Source organism: Pristiophorus japonicus, chromosome 2 (genome assembly GCF_044704955.1).
Source record: "Pristiophorus japonicus isolate sPriJap1 chromosome 2, sPriJap1.hap1, whole genome shotgun sequence".
Classification (NCBI taxonomy): domain Eukaryota; kingdom Metazoa; phylum Chordata; class Chondrichthyes; family Pristiophoridae; genus Pristiophorus; species Pristiophorus japonicus.
Window position 1 is genome coordinate 88,653,997 of NC_091978.1, and position 19,235 is coordinate 88,673,231.

Sequence of the window (19,235 nt, forward strand, 5' to 3'; positions counted from 1 at the left end):
CAAAAGTTCGTCAACATCCTCTGCCTGCTCCACGCCGACATGCAGGCCGTGATTCTTACCAACGGATGCATTACAGACCCAATTCACGTCTGGACCGGGGTCAAACAGGGCTGCGTCATTGCTCCAACCCTCTTCTCAATCTGCCTCGCTGCCATGCTCCACCTCACAGTCAACAAGCTCCCTGCTGGAGTGGAACTAAACTACAGAATCAGTGGGAAGCTGTTCAACCTTCGCCGTCTCCAGGCCAGGTCCAAGACCACCCCAACCTCTGTCGTCGAGCTACAGTATGCGGACGATGCCTGCGTCCACGCACATACAGAGGTTGAACTCCAGGACATAGTCGACGTATTTACTGAGATGCACGAAAGCATGGGCCTTACGCTAAACATCCGGAAGACAAAGGTCCTCCACCAGCCTGTCCTTGCTGTACAACACTGCCCCCCCATCCCCCCCCCCCCCCAAGTCATCAAGATTCACGGCGCGGTCCTGGACAACGTGGACCATTTCCCGTACCTCGGGAGCTTCTCATCAACAAGAGCAAACATTGATGACGATGACCTCCAGTGCACCAGTGCAGCCTTCAGTCGCCTGAGGAAAAGAGTGTTCGAAGACCAGGCCCTCAAATTTACCACCAAGCTCATGGTCTACAGGGCTGTAGTAATACCTGCCCTCCTGTATGGCTCAGAGACATGGACCATATACAGTATACACCTCAAATCGCTGGAGAAATACCACCAACGATGTCTCCGCAAAATCCTACAAATCCCCTAGGAGGACAGACGCACCAACATTAGCGTCCTCGACCAGGCCAACATCTCCAGCATTGAAGCACTGACCACACTTGATCAGCTCTGCTGGCAGGCCACATTGTTCGCATGCCTGACACAAGACTCATAAGAACATAAGAATTAGGAACAGGAGTAGGCCATCTAGCCCCTCGAGCCTGCTCCGCCATTCAACAAGATCATGGCTGATCTGGCCGTGGACTCAGTTCCACTTACCCTCCCAAAGCAAGCGCTCTACTCGGACCTTCTTCATGGCAAAGATGAGCAGAGGAAACGTTACAAGGACACCCTCAAAGCCTCCCTGAAAAAGTGCAACATCCCCACTGACACCTGGGAGTCCCTGGCCCAAGACCACCCTAAGTGGAGGAAGTGCATCCGGGAGGGCGCTGAGCACCTCGAGTCTCATCGCCGAGAGCATGCATAAATCAAGCGCAGGCAGCGGAAGGAGCGTGCGGCCAACCTGTCCCACCCACCCCTTCCCTCAACGACTGTCTGTCCCACCTGTGACAGGGATTGTGGCTCTTGTATTGGACAGTTCAGCCACCTAAGGACTCATTCTAAGAATGGAAGCAAGTCTTCCTCGATTCCGAGGGACTGCCTATGATGATGATATCAGCCAGAGAGAGTGATGGAATCAGTGGGGAGGAGAGGAACACTGTTTCACTGGAAGAAGATGCGACTCATTTGTAGTGGGCAAACAAGCCGACCGCAAAGGTGGCCAGAAGTAGAACCATCACTTTCTTTCCCTTGACCTCTGCCCCCGCCGGGGGATGACGCGCCAGGAGAGCGAGTGCTCGCGAGATGAGGGTGGAGGCGGGGACTGCGGGGTCACGGTGGCCGAGCCGTCCGCCGCGTTGTGTTTTGAAATCTCTTTCAGGATCCCCCCCATTCCCAGCATCGGCGACGGAGCCGGCGGCCGAGATCAGCGGATTGTCCTGCTCGCAGTCAGCCGGCCGCGTCATTTCCCTCCCTGGGGAACGCAGAAAGGAAAGTGTGACCGGACACCCTCGCCACCGCCGCTGGTGCCGTGCCGTGTCCGAGCGGTTGGTGTGGGCAAGTCATGTCCCGGGCGGACTGGGGACTCGGACGGATGTGCGCCGGGGCTCGCTGCTGACGAGATGACCGTGGCTGTCTTCTTCGGCTGCACCTTCATTGCCTTCGGCCCCGCTTTGGCTCTGTTCGTCTTCACCATCGCCAAGGACCCGCTGCGGGTGATTGTCCTGATCGCAGGGTAAGGCTGCTCCGGCCCCCCGGCTCCCGGCCCGCACATCCCCGGACCCCCCCCCCCCCTCCCCGGGCCGCACAGCACACCCCGGGGCCCCCCCGGGCCGCACACCACACCCCCGGGCCGCACACCACACCCCGGGGCCCCCCGGGCCGCACACCACACCCCCGGGCCGCACACCACACCCCCGGGGCCCCCCGGGCCGCACACCACACCCCCGGGCCCCCCGGCCGTTCTCTTTGTTCGCTCAAAGCCCGAGACTATCTTTCTTGAAACGCAACAAAAACAAATCATTTATTATTCATTAAAATCTCCCATTCGGACGATTTAAGATGATGCCTAGTCAGTGAGCGGGGTTACTTTGTACAACCACGAGTGTTTGCTTTGACCTGCACCGATCTGTCAGCCTTCAGGTAAGCGCAACACCCAGAATGACCGCCAATACAAACTGCATTCGGACGTGCAGCAGTCTCGACGTCTTTTATCATTTTCCTGCACCTTTTTTTTTTAAATGGTTATTTTTTTGCGCTTTTTAAAAAAAAAAATCAAGAGTTGCTTCTACTTCTCTACAACCTGCCCACGATTTGCTTTCAAGGCCATTAAAATGTATTTCTTAGAAAATTATGGAAGTACACAGTAAGCCCTTCAGCATCTGAGAAGGGGGGGAAATAGATTCATATTTGGGGGCAGAACTGCATCAGAGTCGTTGTCACTTTGTACTTGTCTGGTAAGAGCTATGAAATCTAGGCGTCATTTATCATTTTTGTTTACCAGTGTCAGCTGTGGCTCAGTGGGTAGCAATTCGCCTCTCTAAGTCAGAAGGTTGTGGGTTTACATTTCCACTCCAGGAACTTGAGCACATAAAACTAGGCTGATACTCCAGTGTAGTCTTTCGGATGAGACGTTAAACCTGCCCTCTCTGGTGGACGTAAAATATCTCTTGGCACTATTTCAAAGAAGAGCAGGGGAGTTATCCCCGGTGTCCTGGCCAATATTTATCCCTCAATCAACATAACAAAAACAGATTATCTGATCATTATCACATTGCTGTTTGTCGGAGTTTGCTGTGCTCAAGTTGGCTGCCATGTTTCCCACATTACAACAGTGACTACACTTCAAAAGTACTTCATTGGCTGTAAAGTGCTTTGAGCCGTCCGGTGGTTGTGAAAAGCACTATAATAATGCAAGTCTTTACCCTTTAACATCAAGTTTCCTGTACCTAGTTTCAACTTGCTGCCTGGTGTCCAACTGAGATTGGAACTTGCTGACTGGAGGGATATGGCAACAAATCAACCAATTTTTTTACCACAAGTTGGCAAATAGTTTAATTTAAAAAAATGATTAGATTGTTTAACTAGGAAATAGTGCTACTGGAACCAAAATAGAGATTTACTGAGAAGGCCAGAATGCCAAGTATATGACAGGAAATTGGGTGTATTGAAGTAAGCACGTGCTCTTTTTCCATTGTTCAGTTTCAACTCACAGTTTAGCATAAATGTTTTTTTCTCAGGAAACCTATTGTTGACAGGTCAGTTACTAGCTGTTTTATGTCAGCCTCTCATCAGCCCCTTCCTGTGCATGTTATTTTGTTTCTTACTAATCTAACTTCGAATAATTGAATTGGTAAGATTTGGCACAAGTGTAAAAATATAAGAAATAGGAGTAGGTCCTTCGACTCTTCGAGTCTGCTCCGCCATTCACTAAGATCATAGTTGATCATCTATCTCCGTTCCACCTTCCCGCATGATCTCCATATCCCTTGGTTTCCTTAATATCCAAAAGCCTATCGATCTCTGTCTTGAATATACTCAACGACTGAGCATCCACAGCCCTCTGGGGTAGCGAATTCCAAAGATTCACAGCCCTTTGAGTGAAGAAATTTCTCCTCATCTCAGTCCTAAATGTCTGACCCCTTATTCTGAGACTGTGACCCCTAGTTCTAGACTCCCCAGCCAAGGGAACATCCTCCCAGCATCTGCCTTGTAAAGCCCCTTAAGGATTTTATACGTTTCAATGAGATCACCTCTCATTCTAAATGCTAGAGAATATAGGCTACTCAATCGCTCCTCAAAGGACAATCCTCCCATCCCAGGAATTAGTATGTACATTATCTGACCAGAAACAATTTTAAAACAAACTCCACTAACAATTTTTTTTCATTTAAACATATTTGACCACATGTTAGAAAATTTAAAGGAGGAAGAAAGTCTAAGGAAGATTGTTTTTGTTCAAAATACTTACCCCTTTTCTGCTACTTGATTTCCTGTTGCATTACATAAGGGAGTTGAGATCGAGTGAAGTCTTCAGATGAAGCTTGTTTAGAATATGGGGTTAATTGGACCAGGTGACGTAGATGTTATTTAGTTCCCATTTAAAAAAAATTTTAATTCTATTTCAATTATAAATTCCTGTGTCCATGTTTGTAATGGAAACTGTCTATGTAAACTTGTCACGCTGTAGTTCCAGTCTCCTGCCAGTGGTGGTGTTACAAGAACTTGCATTTATATAGTGCCTTTAACCTGGAAAACGTCTCAAGGCACTTGAGGTGTAAGGAAAAAAATTGAGGCGCAAGGAAAGAAATTGATGCTGAGTCAAAGAAAGAGATAGTAGAAGGGGGTGACCAAATGGTGGGTTTCAAGAAGGCTATTAACAGAAGAGAAGGAGCTGGAGGTGTTGAGGGAGGGTAATTCCAGAAAGCACAACCGCTAATGGTAGGGCAGAGTAAAGTGGGGATGCACAACAATAACAACTTGTATTTATATAGCGCCTTTAACGTAGTAAAACATCCCAAGGTGCTTCACAGGTGTATTATGAGAGAAAAAGTTTGACACTGAGCCACGTAAGGAGAAATTAGGGCAGGTGACCAAAATTCTCAAGAAGCAGAGTTAGAGGAATGGAGAGTTTGAGGACGTGTGGTTGTAGCATTGAAAGAGCTTCGAAAGATAGAGAGGAATGAGACCGTGGAGCAATTTAAACACACGGATGAGAAGTTTAAATTTGACACTTGGATGGGGGTGGGTCTGGAAGCCAGTGTAGAACAGCGAGAACCGATGATAGATGATCGAGACGTGGTACACGCTAGGATACGAGGAGCAGACATTTGGATGAGCTGAAGTTTACCACAATAACTTGTATTTATATAGTGCCTTTAATGTAGTAAAATGTCCCAAGACGCTTCACATGAGGGTTATAAAATAAAATTTGACACCAAGCCACAAATGGAGATATTCGAACAGATGGTCAAAGAGGTAGATTTTAAAGAGTATCTTAAAAGAGGAAAGAGAGGTAGAGAGGAAGAGAGATATAGGGAGTGAATTCCAGAGCTTAGGCCTTTGGCAGCTATCAGTGGTTGAACGATTAAAATCGCGGATGCTCAACATTAGATTAGAGGAGCGCAGATATCTTGGAGGGTTGTGAGGCTGGAGGTTGAGGATGGGTGATCAGCCAGGAGAGCATTGGAATACAGGTTGAACCTCCCTTATCCGGAACCGTCTGGACCTGGCCTGTTCTGGATAAGGGATTTTTCCGAACGAGGGGTGGTCACGTTAAATTGGCTGGTACAGGTACTGAGCAAGGGGATATCGGGGCTGGCTGGCTTGGGGCTGGGTGTGTGGCAGAGAGATCATGGGGGTGAGGGGTGGGGTGGTGGATTGCAGGGTCAGGCCAGCGATTGCGGGAGTCGGCAGTGAGGAAGGACTTCAATTTGTTCATGTCGGAGTTCTGCGCATGCGCCACCCAGTGGCCGGGAATGGTTCTGGACGAGGGGTGGTTCCAGATAAGGGAGTTCTGGATAATGGAGGTTTAATCTGTAGTTGATTCTGAGACAAAGGCATGGATGAGGATTTCAGCAGCAGATGGACTGTGGTAGGGGCAGATGTGGGTGATGTTATGCTGGTGGAAGGAAGCAGTCTTTTTGATGAAGAGGACATAGGGTTGAAAATTCAGTTCTGGGTTGAATAGGGGGCTGTGCACAGGATCGCTCCACCTGAGACAGTGGCCAGGGATGGTAATGGAGTCATAGGCAAGAGTATGGAGTTCCTGCTGGAAGCTAAATATGATGGTTTCGTTCTTTGCAGTATTTAGCCAGAGAAAACTGCAACTTATCCAAGACTGGATGTTTGACAAGCAAGAGAGGTGGTGGAGAGGTTGAGTTGGATGTCATCTGTGTACATGTGGATGTCGACCCCATATCTATGAATTACCAAGGGGCGACATGAGGAGGAGGGGGCTAAAGATGAACTCTTGGGGGACTCTGGAGGTGACAGTGTGAGGATGAAAAAGGAAGCACCTGTTGGAGATCTCACCAAGTTGGGCAGTGGAGGAGTGGTATTGGAGGAGTATGGTGTGATTGACTGTCAAATGCCGCAGAGGGATTGAGCGATAATACACACAGTGTCACAGTCGTAGAGAATGTCATTAGTGACGTTGGTTAAGGCTGTTTTGGTGCTGTGGGAGGGGCAAAAACCTGATTTGAGTGATTCAAATATGGGGACCGATCTGGAAGACCGCAGCATGTTCAAGGACTTTGAAGGGAAATGAAGATGGGGCAGTAGGACAAAGCTAGAAGGGTTGAGGATGGATTATTTGAGGAACGGGGAAGATGGCAACTTTGAAAGCACCTCCCCATTGAATGAGAAGGTGTAATTAGATTCTGGTTGAAGAGAATGAGGCACGGTAATACTTGACATGGTGGAATAAAATGTGGTGGATCACTAGATGGTATGTGTTGTCCGAGTTTGCAGTCCTCTGATTTCAGGGAAGCAAATTGGGGACTGTACCAGGGGGAACATAGGATTGGAGTGATACAGTGGAAACAAGAATGCCAAAAATAAGTCCAGAGCAACAGAGGTGCTATTACAGGTAGAGGGACCCCTCTCTGATTTGTCACGCTTCACATAAGCTTCGTCAACCATGCCAACTCTTTGAGATTGCTATCTCTTGTGGTCTCTCTACTTCTGAGGCCTTGATCACCAACAAAGCTACCTTTTAACCACTTCCTTGTGTCCCCTCAATGCCTCACTACCCTCATTGTCTGCCTATAAAAAAAAGTTGTGTCCCCCCCCACCCCTGCCCAAGTTCCCTCTTCTCAGGTCCCCCATCAAAATGTTTTGCCTCAACACCTGTTGATGACACCAATATTCCTAATTCCTATGGAATTGTATGGAATCACTGCAGAAAATTACTGCTTTTTTGGATCTGCAAACAAAAATATATTTCTTCTGTGTTAAGAGCTGCAACAGGGTGTGCTTTGTGTGATGAGCTCTGTGCTTCTATAAAGGCTCTGGGTACACAGCACAGAGCATGTACAGCAAGTGTTGCAGTGTGAGCCAGACTTCGGTCACTGTGATTCAGTCCTGAACTACATCCAGGTGATGGAGAAATGGGGTAAGAATACTCAATACTTTCAGTTCAGATTTACTTTAGAAACATAGAAAATAGGTGCAGGAGTAGGCCATTCGGCCCTTCGAGCCTGCACCGCCATTCAATAAGATCATGGCTGATCATTCCTTCAGTACCCCTTTCCCACCTTCTCTCCATACCCCTTGATCCCCTTAACCGTAAGGGCCATATCTAACTCCCTCTTGAATATATCCAATGAACTGGCATCAACAACTCTCTCTCTGGTAGGGAATTCCACAGGTTAACAACTCTCTGAGTGAAGAAGTTTCTCCTCATCTCAGTCTTAAATGGCCTACCCCTTATCCTAAGACTATGTCCCCGGTTCTGAACTTCCCCAACATCAGGAACATTCTTCCCGCATCTAACTTGTCTAGTCCCGTCAGAATCTTATATGTTTCTTAGAGCAAGAACACTATTTTATTTTTGTTGATTGTGATATTTAAATGTTATGAAAACAGCCACCAACACCCGTTCAAATAGTTGGCACTAGTTCTCAAATGCATTGCATGAACAGTGATGTTATGTTCTGATGCTTGTGCATGTATAATAAGAAAAGTTAAAATACGAAAGAGGGGACTGAAATAGCTGACCCAACATATTTTATACCACAGTCAAGTGTTTAGTTCATCTGTTTGAAAAAAGGGACACAGCAAACATGCAGCAGTACAACCTTAAAAGAATATTCTTGGCCTTATCTCACAGTTGCCATATATGATTAAAGGTCATCGATCTGAACCGTCAACTTTGTTTCTCTCTCCATAGATGCTACCTGGCTTGCTGAGTGTTTCTAGCTTTTTTAAAGCTCCTGGCTATGTAATGTTCCAGGATGCTAGATTTGCCGTTTGTTTTCTGAGATTAATGGTGTATGTGATGTTAGTAACGACTGTAATCCCCATTGATTTTCATGAAGTGAATGTTAATTGATATAATCCAAGTGAAAATACTTCTGTTTCATTGGCAAGCGGTCATGTGACATGCCCAAACCATTGAGGTGAAGTGCAGTCTTCAGAACAAACTAATACTTGTTTTAATTAATATTGAATAAGTAGAATGGCAACAACAGTTATTTCTTTGAAGTTTGAATTGAAATAAAAGGATGTCTTCCGAATACAATGGATAGTACAGTAGGATCAAAAGCATCAGGCAGGTTTCCTCATCGGTCAGTCTTTCCTGATTAACTGTCTCCTTACAACCAGATAAACAATATCACATTTTTCTCTCATCTATATGGATTTAACAATTAGCATTCATTAAGTCATCCATCTAGACGGAAGTGAGTCATTTCCCCCCCCCCCCCCCCCCCCCACCATGTGACGTTAAGATGCGCAGCAAAGTGCATTCTAGGTATTCATCCAGGCAGTGGTAAACAACTTAGTGGTTACCAGTTGTCTAGCTACAAAAAATACACGTAAAGGAATATTTTTTTAAAAGTCAATTATAATTTTGATCTATCACAGAGATGTCAAAGTTAAGAACAAGTATCTGTTGTTAGATTTGCAGACACATGAAGTACATTTGCATCTGAAATTAAATAATTTACTTCCATTGTTTCACTATCGGGTATGGTAGCATAGTGGTTATGTTACTGAACTAGTAATTCGGAGGTCTGGACAACTAATCCAGAGAAATCCTACCATGGCAGCTAGGAAATTTAAATTCCCAATTTGGAATAAAAAACTAGTATCATAACAGTGACAATGCAACTAACTACTGGATTGTCGTAAAAACCCATCTGGTTCACCTAATGTTCTTTGGGGAAGGAAATCTGCCATCTTTACCCGATCTGGCCTGTATGTAACTCCAGACCCACAGCAATGTGGTTGACTTAATTGCCCTCTGAAATGGCCTAGCAAGCCACTCAGTTGTATAAAAGAGCTATTGGGGATGGATAATAAATACCGGCATTGTCAGACGCCCACATCCCATGAATACCAACACGAAAATTAACTAATCCTTTTGCTAATATTGCAGTTTATCCAAAAAAAACACAAGCTTAATCTATGAAGAATTAAAAATAAATAAGATTTTTATTGCTCAACTGAAGGACACATAAAGTCAAAATCGCATTTAAATGTCTACATTAACATTCTTGGAAATAGGAAATGAATAATGATGGGTCACTGAGGGAGCTGGAGCTAGGGGTGAATAGATCCACTATCTACTAAATCACCTTTTATCAATCGAGGTGATACCAATATCCTGGAAGCATGGTTGTGTGGAGCTTTGATTCAACCATCTCTGACAAAGATTGAGTGTACAATATGGAAACAAAGCTAGGTTTATTTGAATTAGTGATTTAGCAGGTATCCAATTTAAATTGTGCAGCCTTACAGGAACAGTGCCATTAAAATGCAAATTTCTTCAGAATTAAGTACATTAGAAACTTCCCCAGATACCTTTTTCTACATATGACAAATTGCTGCGAAACATGCTTAGAATAAATATTATGTAGCGATGCCTCTGCAGAAGCACTACTGCATGCAGAATTGCAATGTTTACTTTGATATTCTTGTGGACTGATCAGAGGAAAAATTGTTATGCAATGGGCACCATCACTATAATCAAGCTAGTGGCTTGTATATTTTTTGGGTATTGTAGCCTGGATAAATTATAAACTATAGAACCAGTGGGAACCTGTTCAACCTTCGTCGCCTCCAGGCCAGATCCAAGACCGTCCCATCCTCAGTCGTCGAACTACAGTACGTGGACGACACTTGCGTCTGCGCGCATTCAGAGGCTGAACTCCAAATCATTGTCAGCATCTTCACCGAGGCATATGAAAGTATAGGCCTTACATTAAACATCCCCAAAGGTCCTCCACCAGCGTGACCCAGCCACACAGCACTGCCCCCCCCCCCCCCCCCCCCCAGTCATCAAGATCTACGATGTGGCCCTGGACACTTTCCAAAGCCTCGGGAGCCTATTATCAGCAAGGGCAGACATCGACGACGAGGTTCAACATCGCCTCCAGTGCATCAGTGCAGCCTTCGTCTGCCTGAGGAAGGGAATGTTCGAAGATCAGGCCCTCAAATCTGGCACCAAGCTTATGGTCTACAGGGCTGTGATGATACCCGCCCTCCTGTATGGCTCAGAGACGTGGACCATATGTAGGAGGCATCTCAAATCGCTGGAGAAATACCACCAATGATGTCTCCGCAAGATCCTGCAAATCCCCTGGGAGGACAGACGCACCAATGTCAGTGTTCTCATCAGGCCAACATCCCCAGCATCGAAGCACTGACCACACTCGACCAGCTCCATTGGGCAGGCCACGTTGTTCGCATGCCCGACACGTCTCCCAAAGCAAGCGCTCTACTCTGAACTCCTACACGGCAAGCGAGCCCCAGGTGGGCAGAGGAAACGTTTCAAGAACAACCTCAAAGCCTCCTTGATTAAGTGCAACATCTCCACCGACACCTGGCAGTCCCTGGCCAAAGACCGCCCTAAGTGGAGGAAGAGCATCTGGGAGGGTGCTGAGTACCTCGAGTCTCATCGCTGAGAGCATGCAGAAAACAAACGCAGACAGCGGAAGGAGCGTGTGGCAAACCAGTCAAACCCACCCTTTCCTTCAACGACTGTCTGTCCCACCTGTGACAGAGACTGTAATTCCTGTATTGGACTGTTCAGTCACCTAAGAACGCATTTTAAAGTGAAAACAAGTCTTATTTGATTTCGAGGAACTGCCTATGATGATGATGAGTAATGGGCCAGTATGTGGAGCCTCTTCTGGTCACACTGGTAAATGCCATTGACCATCTGTCCATAGCTACCAGCTCTGCAGTCATAGTTGTAGCTGTGATTACCTTAAGTAACAATTACTGTACCGCATTCTTATTTTTGTCCCTCTTTTCAAGTCGCATTCCTCCACCCACTTCAAAGTGTCACATACATAGTTGCTGACTGAGAGGGTAGGCGGTAACCTATCCCTAGACACCTGCCTTGATTTACAAGAAAAGATTAGCAGGCAACATTATAAAATGTGTTAGGGTTCAATTTAAATACACAAAGTGTAAGAGGTTAGCTAGGAAAAAAAGTTGGGCCTATTAAGGACTCACAGGGAAATCATGTAGAGGCAGGGGACATGACAAAAGTATTATGGGCCCAATTTTGGCCATGACTTGCATCAATTTTTTTTTGGAGTGAATTGTTTTTTTCTGGCGTAAGTTTAAAAAATGCCATTTTCTCCCCCAAAATTTGCTCCAGAGTAAGTCAGTTAGGTACAATTTTTTTTTTTTTTTAGGTCAGTTTCTTTTCCTTTAGGTCAGTTTCTTTTCCAAAAGGCGTTCCCAGACACTTACGACAGTTTTGGTCATTTATGGCACTTTGGCCAGCAAAAACTTACTCCAAATCCACTTAGGTCAGCGTATGTGGCCAGCTCTGAAAAACCTTGCGGACAGTGAAGATAAAGCAGCGCACATTCAGCAGACATTAGGGCAGGGATAGGGGAGGGAAGGGAATTGGGGAGGACCTCAACAACCAAGCACCAAACATTGCAAGGAAAAGCTCAATTAAAATACTAATAAAAATGAAGTAAATCCTACCGGAGAAATGGGAGCGGGCAGGAGGAGCCAGAGAGAGAGAGAGAGAGAGCGCGATGCTGGTGTACAAAACATTCATTCTTCCTCTCTTTTCCCCCCCCCCCCCCCCGCAAAACTCTCTCTTCCCCCCCCAACCCCCAAATCAAAAGTCTCAAGCACAGCCACTAAATAAAAAATAGAACCGAAGTCCTACCTCACCCGGGAACTCAGCCGGCCGGTGCGGGAGGCCACTCAGCCAGGGATAGGGTGCGGTGAGATCGGGCGTCCTTTCGGCTGGGAATAGGGGCTGCGAGCATCGGGTCCTGCTCATAGCCACAGGACGCGCTGGGAGGGCAGGAGCATGTGTGCAGCCCTCACTGAGCAGGTACCGGCAGTGCTTTATGTGTTGGCCTGTTGCTCCGGCCCCCCCTATAGACTGCACGCCATGCCCCGACTCCGGGGACTCCGAAGAGCAGCCAGGATGGGGCCCCTTTTTTCTGGTGCCCTTTCCAGCGTGCAAAGTCGGTGCGCTTCAGGTCAGTGTGCCGAAAAATCGGCTTGGGCAATGTTGGGCCCAAAATGAGTACTTTGCATCTGTTTTGCACAAAGGAAGCCGATTATGTGAAGATTACATCCTAGGTTGCTGAAAGAAGCAACGGTAGAAATAGCAGAGGCATTGGTCACAATCTTTCAATCCTCATTGAATACAGAAGTAGTACCGGAGGACTGGAGGATTGCTAATGTTATATCACTATTTAAGAGAGGGGAGAGTGATAAATCAGGAAACTACAAGTGGTCAGCCTAACATTGGTGGTGGGGAAGTTATGGAGAACTATTATCAGGGACAAAATAAACTTTCATTTGGAAAGGCATGGGTTAATCAAGGAGAGCCAGCATGGATTTGTTAAAGCAAATCATGTCTGACTAACTTGATTAAATTCTTTAATGAGGTAACAGAGAATGTTGATCAAGGTAGTGCAGTAGATTTTTAAAAATATAAATATATGGAGTTTTGGAAGGCATTCGGCAAAGTGCTACTCAGGAGGATTGTTAAGAAGATGGAAGCCCATGGAATTAAGGGGACGTGATGGCATGGATAGGGGATTGGCTCAGTGACAGGAAGCAAAGGGTGGTGGTGGATGGATGTTTTCAGACTGGGCGGTGGTTTGCAGTGGTATTCCCCAAAGGTCAGTTTTGGGTCCATTACTCTTTTAAAAAAATTTTTTTTTTTTACAAATGACCTAGGCTCTGGTGTAGGGAACAGCATTATAAAGTTTACAGATGATTCAAAACTTGGCAATATAGTAGATAGTAATAAGGATAGTTGTAGACTTCAGAATGACATAGGATGGTGAAATGGGCAGAAACATGGCAGATGAAGTTCAATTCAGAGAAGTGTGAAGTGAGAGACCTTGGTGTCCATATACACAAATCCTTAAATGTGGCAGGGCAAGTTGATAACATGGTTAAAAAGCAAATGGGTTACTTGGCTTTATAAATAGAGGAATAGAATATAAAAGCAAAGAGATCATGCCAGAACTTTATAAATCAATGGTTAGGCCTTAGCTGGAGTATTGCGCACAATTTTGGGCATCACACATCAGTACAGGCCTTAGAAAGGGTAGAGTGGAGGTTTAACAGGATGTTACTAGAGATGAGAGACTTCAGTTATGAGGAGAGTTTGGAAAAGTTAGGAGTGTTCTCCTTGAAACAGAAGGTTAAGAGGTGACCAAATAGAGGTTTTTAAGATAGGTTTTGATAGAATAGATAGTGAAAAACTATTCCCCCTGGCAAGTGGGTAAATAACCAGAGGTCATAGATTTAACATAATTGGCAAACGATCTAGAGCGGGGATGAGAAGAAATATTTTCACTCCGAATTGTCGGAATCTGGAACGCTCTTCCTGAAAAGGTGGTGGAAGCTGATTCCATAAATATTTTTAAAAGGGAGTTGGACAGGTACATGAGAATGAGGAACTTACTGGGTTACGGGCAAAAAGCGGGGATGTGGGACCAAGCAGGACTGCCTTTTCAAAGAGTCAGCACAAGCACGGTGGGCCGAATGATTTAGTCCCTAGGAAAGTTAGAGTGGCCATAGAAATAGTGGATGCATTGGTGATCATTTTCAAACAGTCTATCGACTCTGGATCAGTTCCTATGGACTGGAGGGTAGCTAATGTAACACCACTGTTTAAAAAAGGAGGGAGAGAAAAAACGGGTAGCCTGACCTCAGTAGTGGGGAAAATGTTGGAATCAATTATTAAAGATGAAATGGCAGCGCATTTGGAAAGCAGTGACAGGATCGGTCCAAGTCAGCATGGATTTCTGGAAGGGAAATCATGCTTGACAAATCTTCTGGAATTTTTTGAGGATGTAACTAGTAGAGTGGACAAGGGAGAACCAGTGGATGTGGTGTATTTGGACTTTCAAAAGGCACACAAGAGATTAGTGTGCAAAATCAAAGCATATGATATTGGGGGTAATGTACTGATGTGGATAGAGAACTGGTTGGCAGACAGGAAGCAGAGAGTCGGGATAAACAGGTCCTTTTCAGAATGGCAGGCAGTGACTAGTGGAGTGCAGCAGGGCTCAGTGCTGGGACCCCAGCTCTTTACAATATACATTAATGATTTAGATGAAGGAATTGAGTGTAATATCTCCAAGTTTGCAGATGACACTAAACTGGGTGGCAGTGTGAGCTGTGAGGAGGATGCTAAAAGGCTGCAGGGTGACTTGGATAGGTTAGGTGAGTGGGCAAATGCATGGCAGATGCAGTATAATGTGGATAAATGTGAGGTTATCCACTTTGGGGGCAAAAACACGAAGGCAGAATATTATCTGGATGGCGGCAGATTAGGAAAAGAGGAGGTGCAACGAGACCTGGATGTCATGGTTGATCAGTCATTGAAAGTTGCCATGCAGGTACAGCAGGCAGTGAAGAAGGCAAATGATATGTTGGCCTTCATAGCTAAGGGATTTGAGTATAAGAGCAGGGAGGTCTTACTGCAGTTGTACAGGGCCTTGGTGAGGCCTCACCTGGAATATTGTGTTCAGTTTTGGTCTCCTAATCCGAGGAAGGACATTCTTGCTATTGAGGGAGTGCAGCGAAGGTTCACCAGACTGATTCCCGGGATGGCAGGACTGACACATGAGGAGAGACTGGATCAACTGGGCCTTTATACACTGGAGTTTAGAAGGATGAGAGGGGATCTCATAGAAACTTACAAGATTCTGACAGGACTGGACAGGTTAGATGCAGGAAGAATGTTCCCGATGATGGGGAAGTCCAGAACCAGGGGACACAGTCTTAGGATAAGTGGTAGGCCATTTAGGACTGAGCTGAGGAGAAACTTCTTCACTGAGTTGTTAACCAGTGGAATTCCCTACTGCAGAGAGTTGTTGATGCCAGTTCATTGGATATATTCAAGAGGGAGTTAGATATGGCCCTTACTGCTAAAGGGATCAAGGGGTACAGAGAAAAAGCAGGAAAGGGGTGCTGAGGGAATGATCAGCCATGATCTTATTGAATGGTGGTGCAGGCTCGAAGGGCCGAATGGCCTACTCCTGCACCTATTTTCTATGTTTCTAGGAAATGTGTGACAGTTACTGTCGGTGGGGTGTTTTGCTGCACTATTTATGGTTTCTTCTCCTGGCAGGTAAGTGCCTATTTGCTGCTCTTTACCTCCCTCTGACAGACCAACTTATTGTGTGGGGGCTCTTGGACAAACTTGACACCTACCACTCCATCCAGAACCATAATAATAACCCGATATATATATATAATATTATATATTTTTATTTCTTAATATGCATTTGAAAAATCCAGGATAATTTTATACCCATTAACTTTGCTGTTGTCTGTAAAGTGTCACAATGCTGGTGGCATTGGAGGCTGGTGTTTCACCACTTAAAGAATGACACCAACACTATCTTTGAAATCCACATAAACATTTGCAAGTAGAGGTGACTGTTTTTCACCTCGCCAGACTAAACTTGTACATACTCCGTACTGGCCTTTGGGGATTGTATTGGTTCTGGGAATGTTTTGGCTGCAACAAAAGTAATGAATAATGTACAAATGTGCTTGCTTGTGAATAGTTTAGTATAGATTTGCTGCCATGGAAATCACCTTGGAATACTTTCAGTAGCAGTGGGAATTGCATTTGGCACTGCAAACCACGTACCACTTTCTACAAGATAAGTGGAGGAGTTTCTGAATCCCAAGATTTTTTAACCTTAGTGTACAACGCCCAACATATTCAAACTTGCCCCTGAAAATTGCCATTAATGTAGTCAGATGAACAAAGTAAATTCTACAAGGATTAATTGAGGACAAAAAGTAATGGGGGAAAGATTCAACTTAACAACACTTGTTTTGCACCGATAAAATGGGCATTATGCCCCCGAATTTCGTGTTGTGATCTGTCACGCCTGATCAGGACCAGAAGTGCATCAAATGTCACATTGACTCGGGTGATTTTTAGTTGTCCAGGGCGCCTGTCTGAAACAATACACAACACTTCTTAGGTATGTAAATTCTGGTCCTGTGCCAGTTAAAAGACTTTGCAAGTGAAATTGAAGTAAAAATAGATGAAGCTTGCCCCACTCATGCACCACCCCTAGTTGTACCAGATCTTGAGAGGCTAAAAAAAAAAATCAGTTTTTATTCTTGTGGGTGCAGGAGAAGCAGGAGCTTTCATCAGTTTGATCTTCCAATATTTCTGAGTAGATCTCCTTCATGTTTTACTTGGAATGTACTTCTTCATGGTTACCATGGTCTTGTGATAGCTGTAATGTAACAGAGTTACCTCAGCAATGTTATTTAACCTCACAACTTCCTATTTTGTGTGGCCATAAGGAGCCCAAACCACCAATGCTGACCCAGAAGTTTCACTAAACATACATAAATATATGTATTAAACTTCTCGATAGATAGAAAGAAAATAGCACCTTTCATAACCCACCAAAGCATTTACAATGAAATACTTTTCAGGTGTAGTCACTGTTGTAATGCTCTGAAATGTGGTAGCCAATTTTCACACAACGAAGCCCACAAACACCACAAAGATAATGATGAGATAATCTGCTTTAGTAATGTTGATTGAGGGATAAATATTGGTCAGGACTTTGAACAGTGCCATGGGATCTTTTTACATCCACCTGCAGTGCATAGGAGCAGGAGTAGGCCATTCAGCCCCTCGAACCTGTTCTGCCATTGAATTAGATCATGGCTGATCTGTATCTCAACTGCATTTACCCACCTTTACATTTTTGTTGATTGTGTTTGTGCATGTTTTGTATGGAATCCATGTTTTGTATAGAAACTTACAAGATTCTGACGGGACTGGACAGGTTAGATGCGGGAAGAATGTTCCCGATGATGATGGGGAAGTCCAGAACCAGGGGACATAGTCTTAGGATAAGGGGTAGGCCATTTAGGACTGAGATGAGGAGAAACTTCTTCACTCAAGAGTTGTTAACCTGTGGAATTCCCTACCGCAGAGAGTTGTTGATGCCAGTTCATTGGATATATTCAAGAGGTAGTTAGATATGGCCCTTGCGGCTAAAGGGATCAAGGGGTATGGAGAGAAAGCAGGAAAGGGGTACTGAGGGAATGATCAGCCATGATCTTATTGAATGGTGGTGCAGGCTCAAAGGGCCGAATGGCCTACTCCTGTACCTATTTTCTATGTTACCAGTTAAGTCATTTTTGTGGTGATTTTTATTTTGTTTCATTGGGTTTGATGATGCACGGCCACAGGCCTGACCTAGATGTTCTGTTGAACTTGCACATTTCAGTTTCGGACTTCGTAACTAAATGCTTCAGTCTGGTGCAGTTTTATACTCTTTTGGCATTATTTTTGGGTTGTATTTTTTTAGTAAATGTTATGTGATTTTCTTAGTGATTTAGTAGTATTTTTGATTCTAAAATGATTAGAAAAAATTTTGACTAGCCATTTTTTCCCCTCCAATCTGTTGATTGAATACAGGTTAAAAAGTACAATTTATAACACCACTTAATTTAAAAGAAATTGCAAAAAATATTTTAACTGGCCCATAAACCGTCTGACAGAAATGTATCTATTAAGTTTTGTAGCCTGACGCCCAAACTGTCTGGGGTCTGGACCTCGTGTTCATGGCCCACTCTCAAGAGCCATTCAATACTTTTCCACTTTTGACCCCTCTTTCCTTTTCTCTTGATTCCTCCCTGACCGTTTTCTCCTGTTGTCATGCCTCCTTACAGCTCTCCTCTCTGGGATACATTGCCCTCTGAAATCCCTACCCCAATCCTTCAATACTCTTTGACTTTCCTACTCTCCTGCCACTGTCTCAGCTTGACTCCTTCCTGGATAAGTCTACAGCTTCCCTCTGTGCCTCTCTTGGCATCCTACAAAGGCCCCATCAAGGCAATCGTCGCTGTCTCCTTACGAGCAACAACCCCAACTGTCCCATCCTACTCTCTCTGACCTTCCCACCCAGCGTGCCCACTGGGGGCTAATCTTGCCAATCTCCTCCCCTGTTCAATTCACCTCCCCCCCCCCCCCCCCCCCCCCAGCGCTGACCCTGTGGACGTTGGCAGTGGGTCAGCCACCACCGACCCTCTCCGCAACTCCCTCCAGAATGTGCGTTCGCTGCGCACAAGGCCCTTCCAATCTATGAGCTTATCGTGGATGATGGCATCGACATCATGGCCCTGATGGAAACTTGGTTGAGGGCCGATGACACCTTCTCCTTAAATGAAGCCTCTCCATCTTGCTTTACCTTCCACCACTTGCCCTGCTCAAACCGCAATGGTGGCGGTGTGGCTCTCACCACCAAATCACACTTTAGTCTGCCCACCTACTCCCCTGGCACTTTCTCCCCCTTTGAGCATCTCACCTTATTCCACCCTTCTCACCTCTCGTTTAAAATTCTTGTTCTCTCCTGTCCACTCAAGTACCATAAAAATGTTATTACCAATATTTCTTCAGTACTTCCCTGTGCCTCTGCACCGAACGACTTCTCATCCTCGGTGATTTCAACTTCCATCTCAATTGATCATGCTCTCTCTATCCTCTGAGATCACTAGCCTCCTATCCTCCCTTAATCTCTCCCTCCATGTAAACTCCCCAACCCATATTCATGACCATCCCCTCGATCTTGCCCTCTCTCGTGGCCTTACTACTCCCATTGTATCAATCGCAGATAAGGCCATTTCTGACCACTTCCTCATATCGCTCTCCACCCACAACCCCCTTTCAACCCCCCCCACCAACCCTACCTCCTTCTGTGTCCGCCCCTGAAAAAACTCTCCCGACTCTCTTACGCA

General features: G+C 45.4%; 1 protein-coding gene across 1 annotated transcript in view; it reads left to right on the forward strand.

The window, feature by feature from the left end:
- The first annotated feature begins 1,603 nt into the window (after positions 1-1,603).
- Positions 1,604-19,235, forward strand: part of LOC139231007 (gamma-secretase subunit Aph-1b-like) — a 106,428-nt gene continuing 88,796 nt past the window's right edge. Inside the window, exon 1 of the mRNA XM_070862483.1 lies at positions 1,604-2,016. Within this exon, the coding sequence (XP_070718584.1) occupies positions 1,904-2,016 (113 nt within the window). The 5' untranslated portion in view covers positions 1,604-1,903. The remainder of the gene's footprint in view (positions 2,017-19,235) is intronic.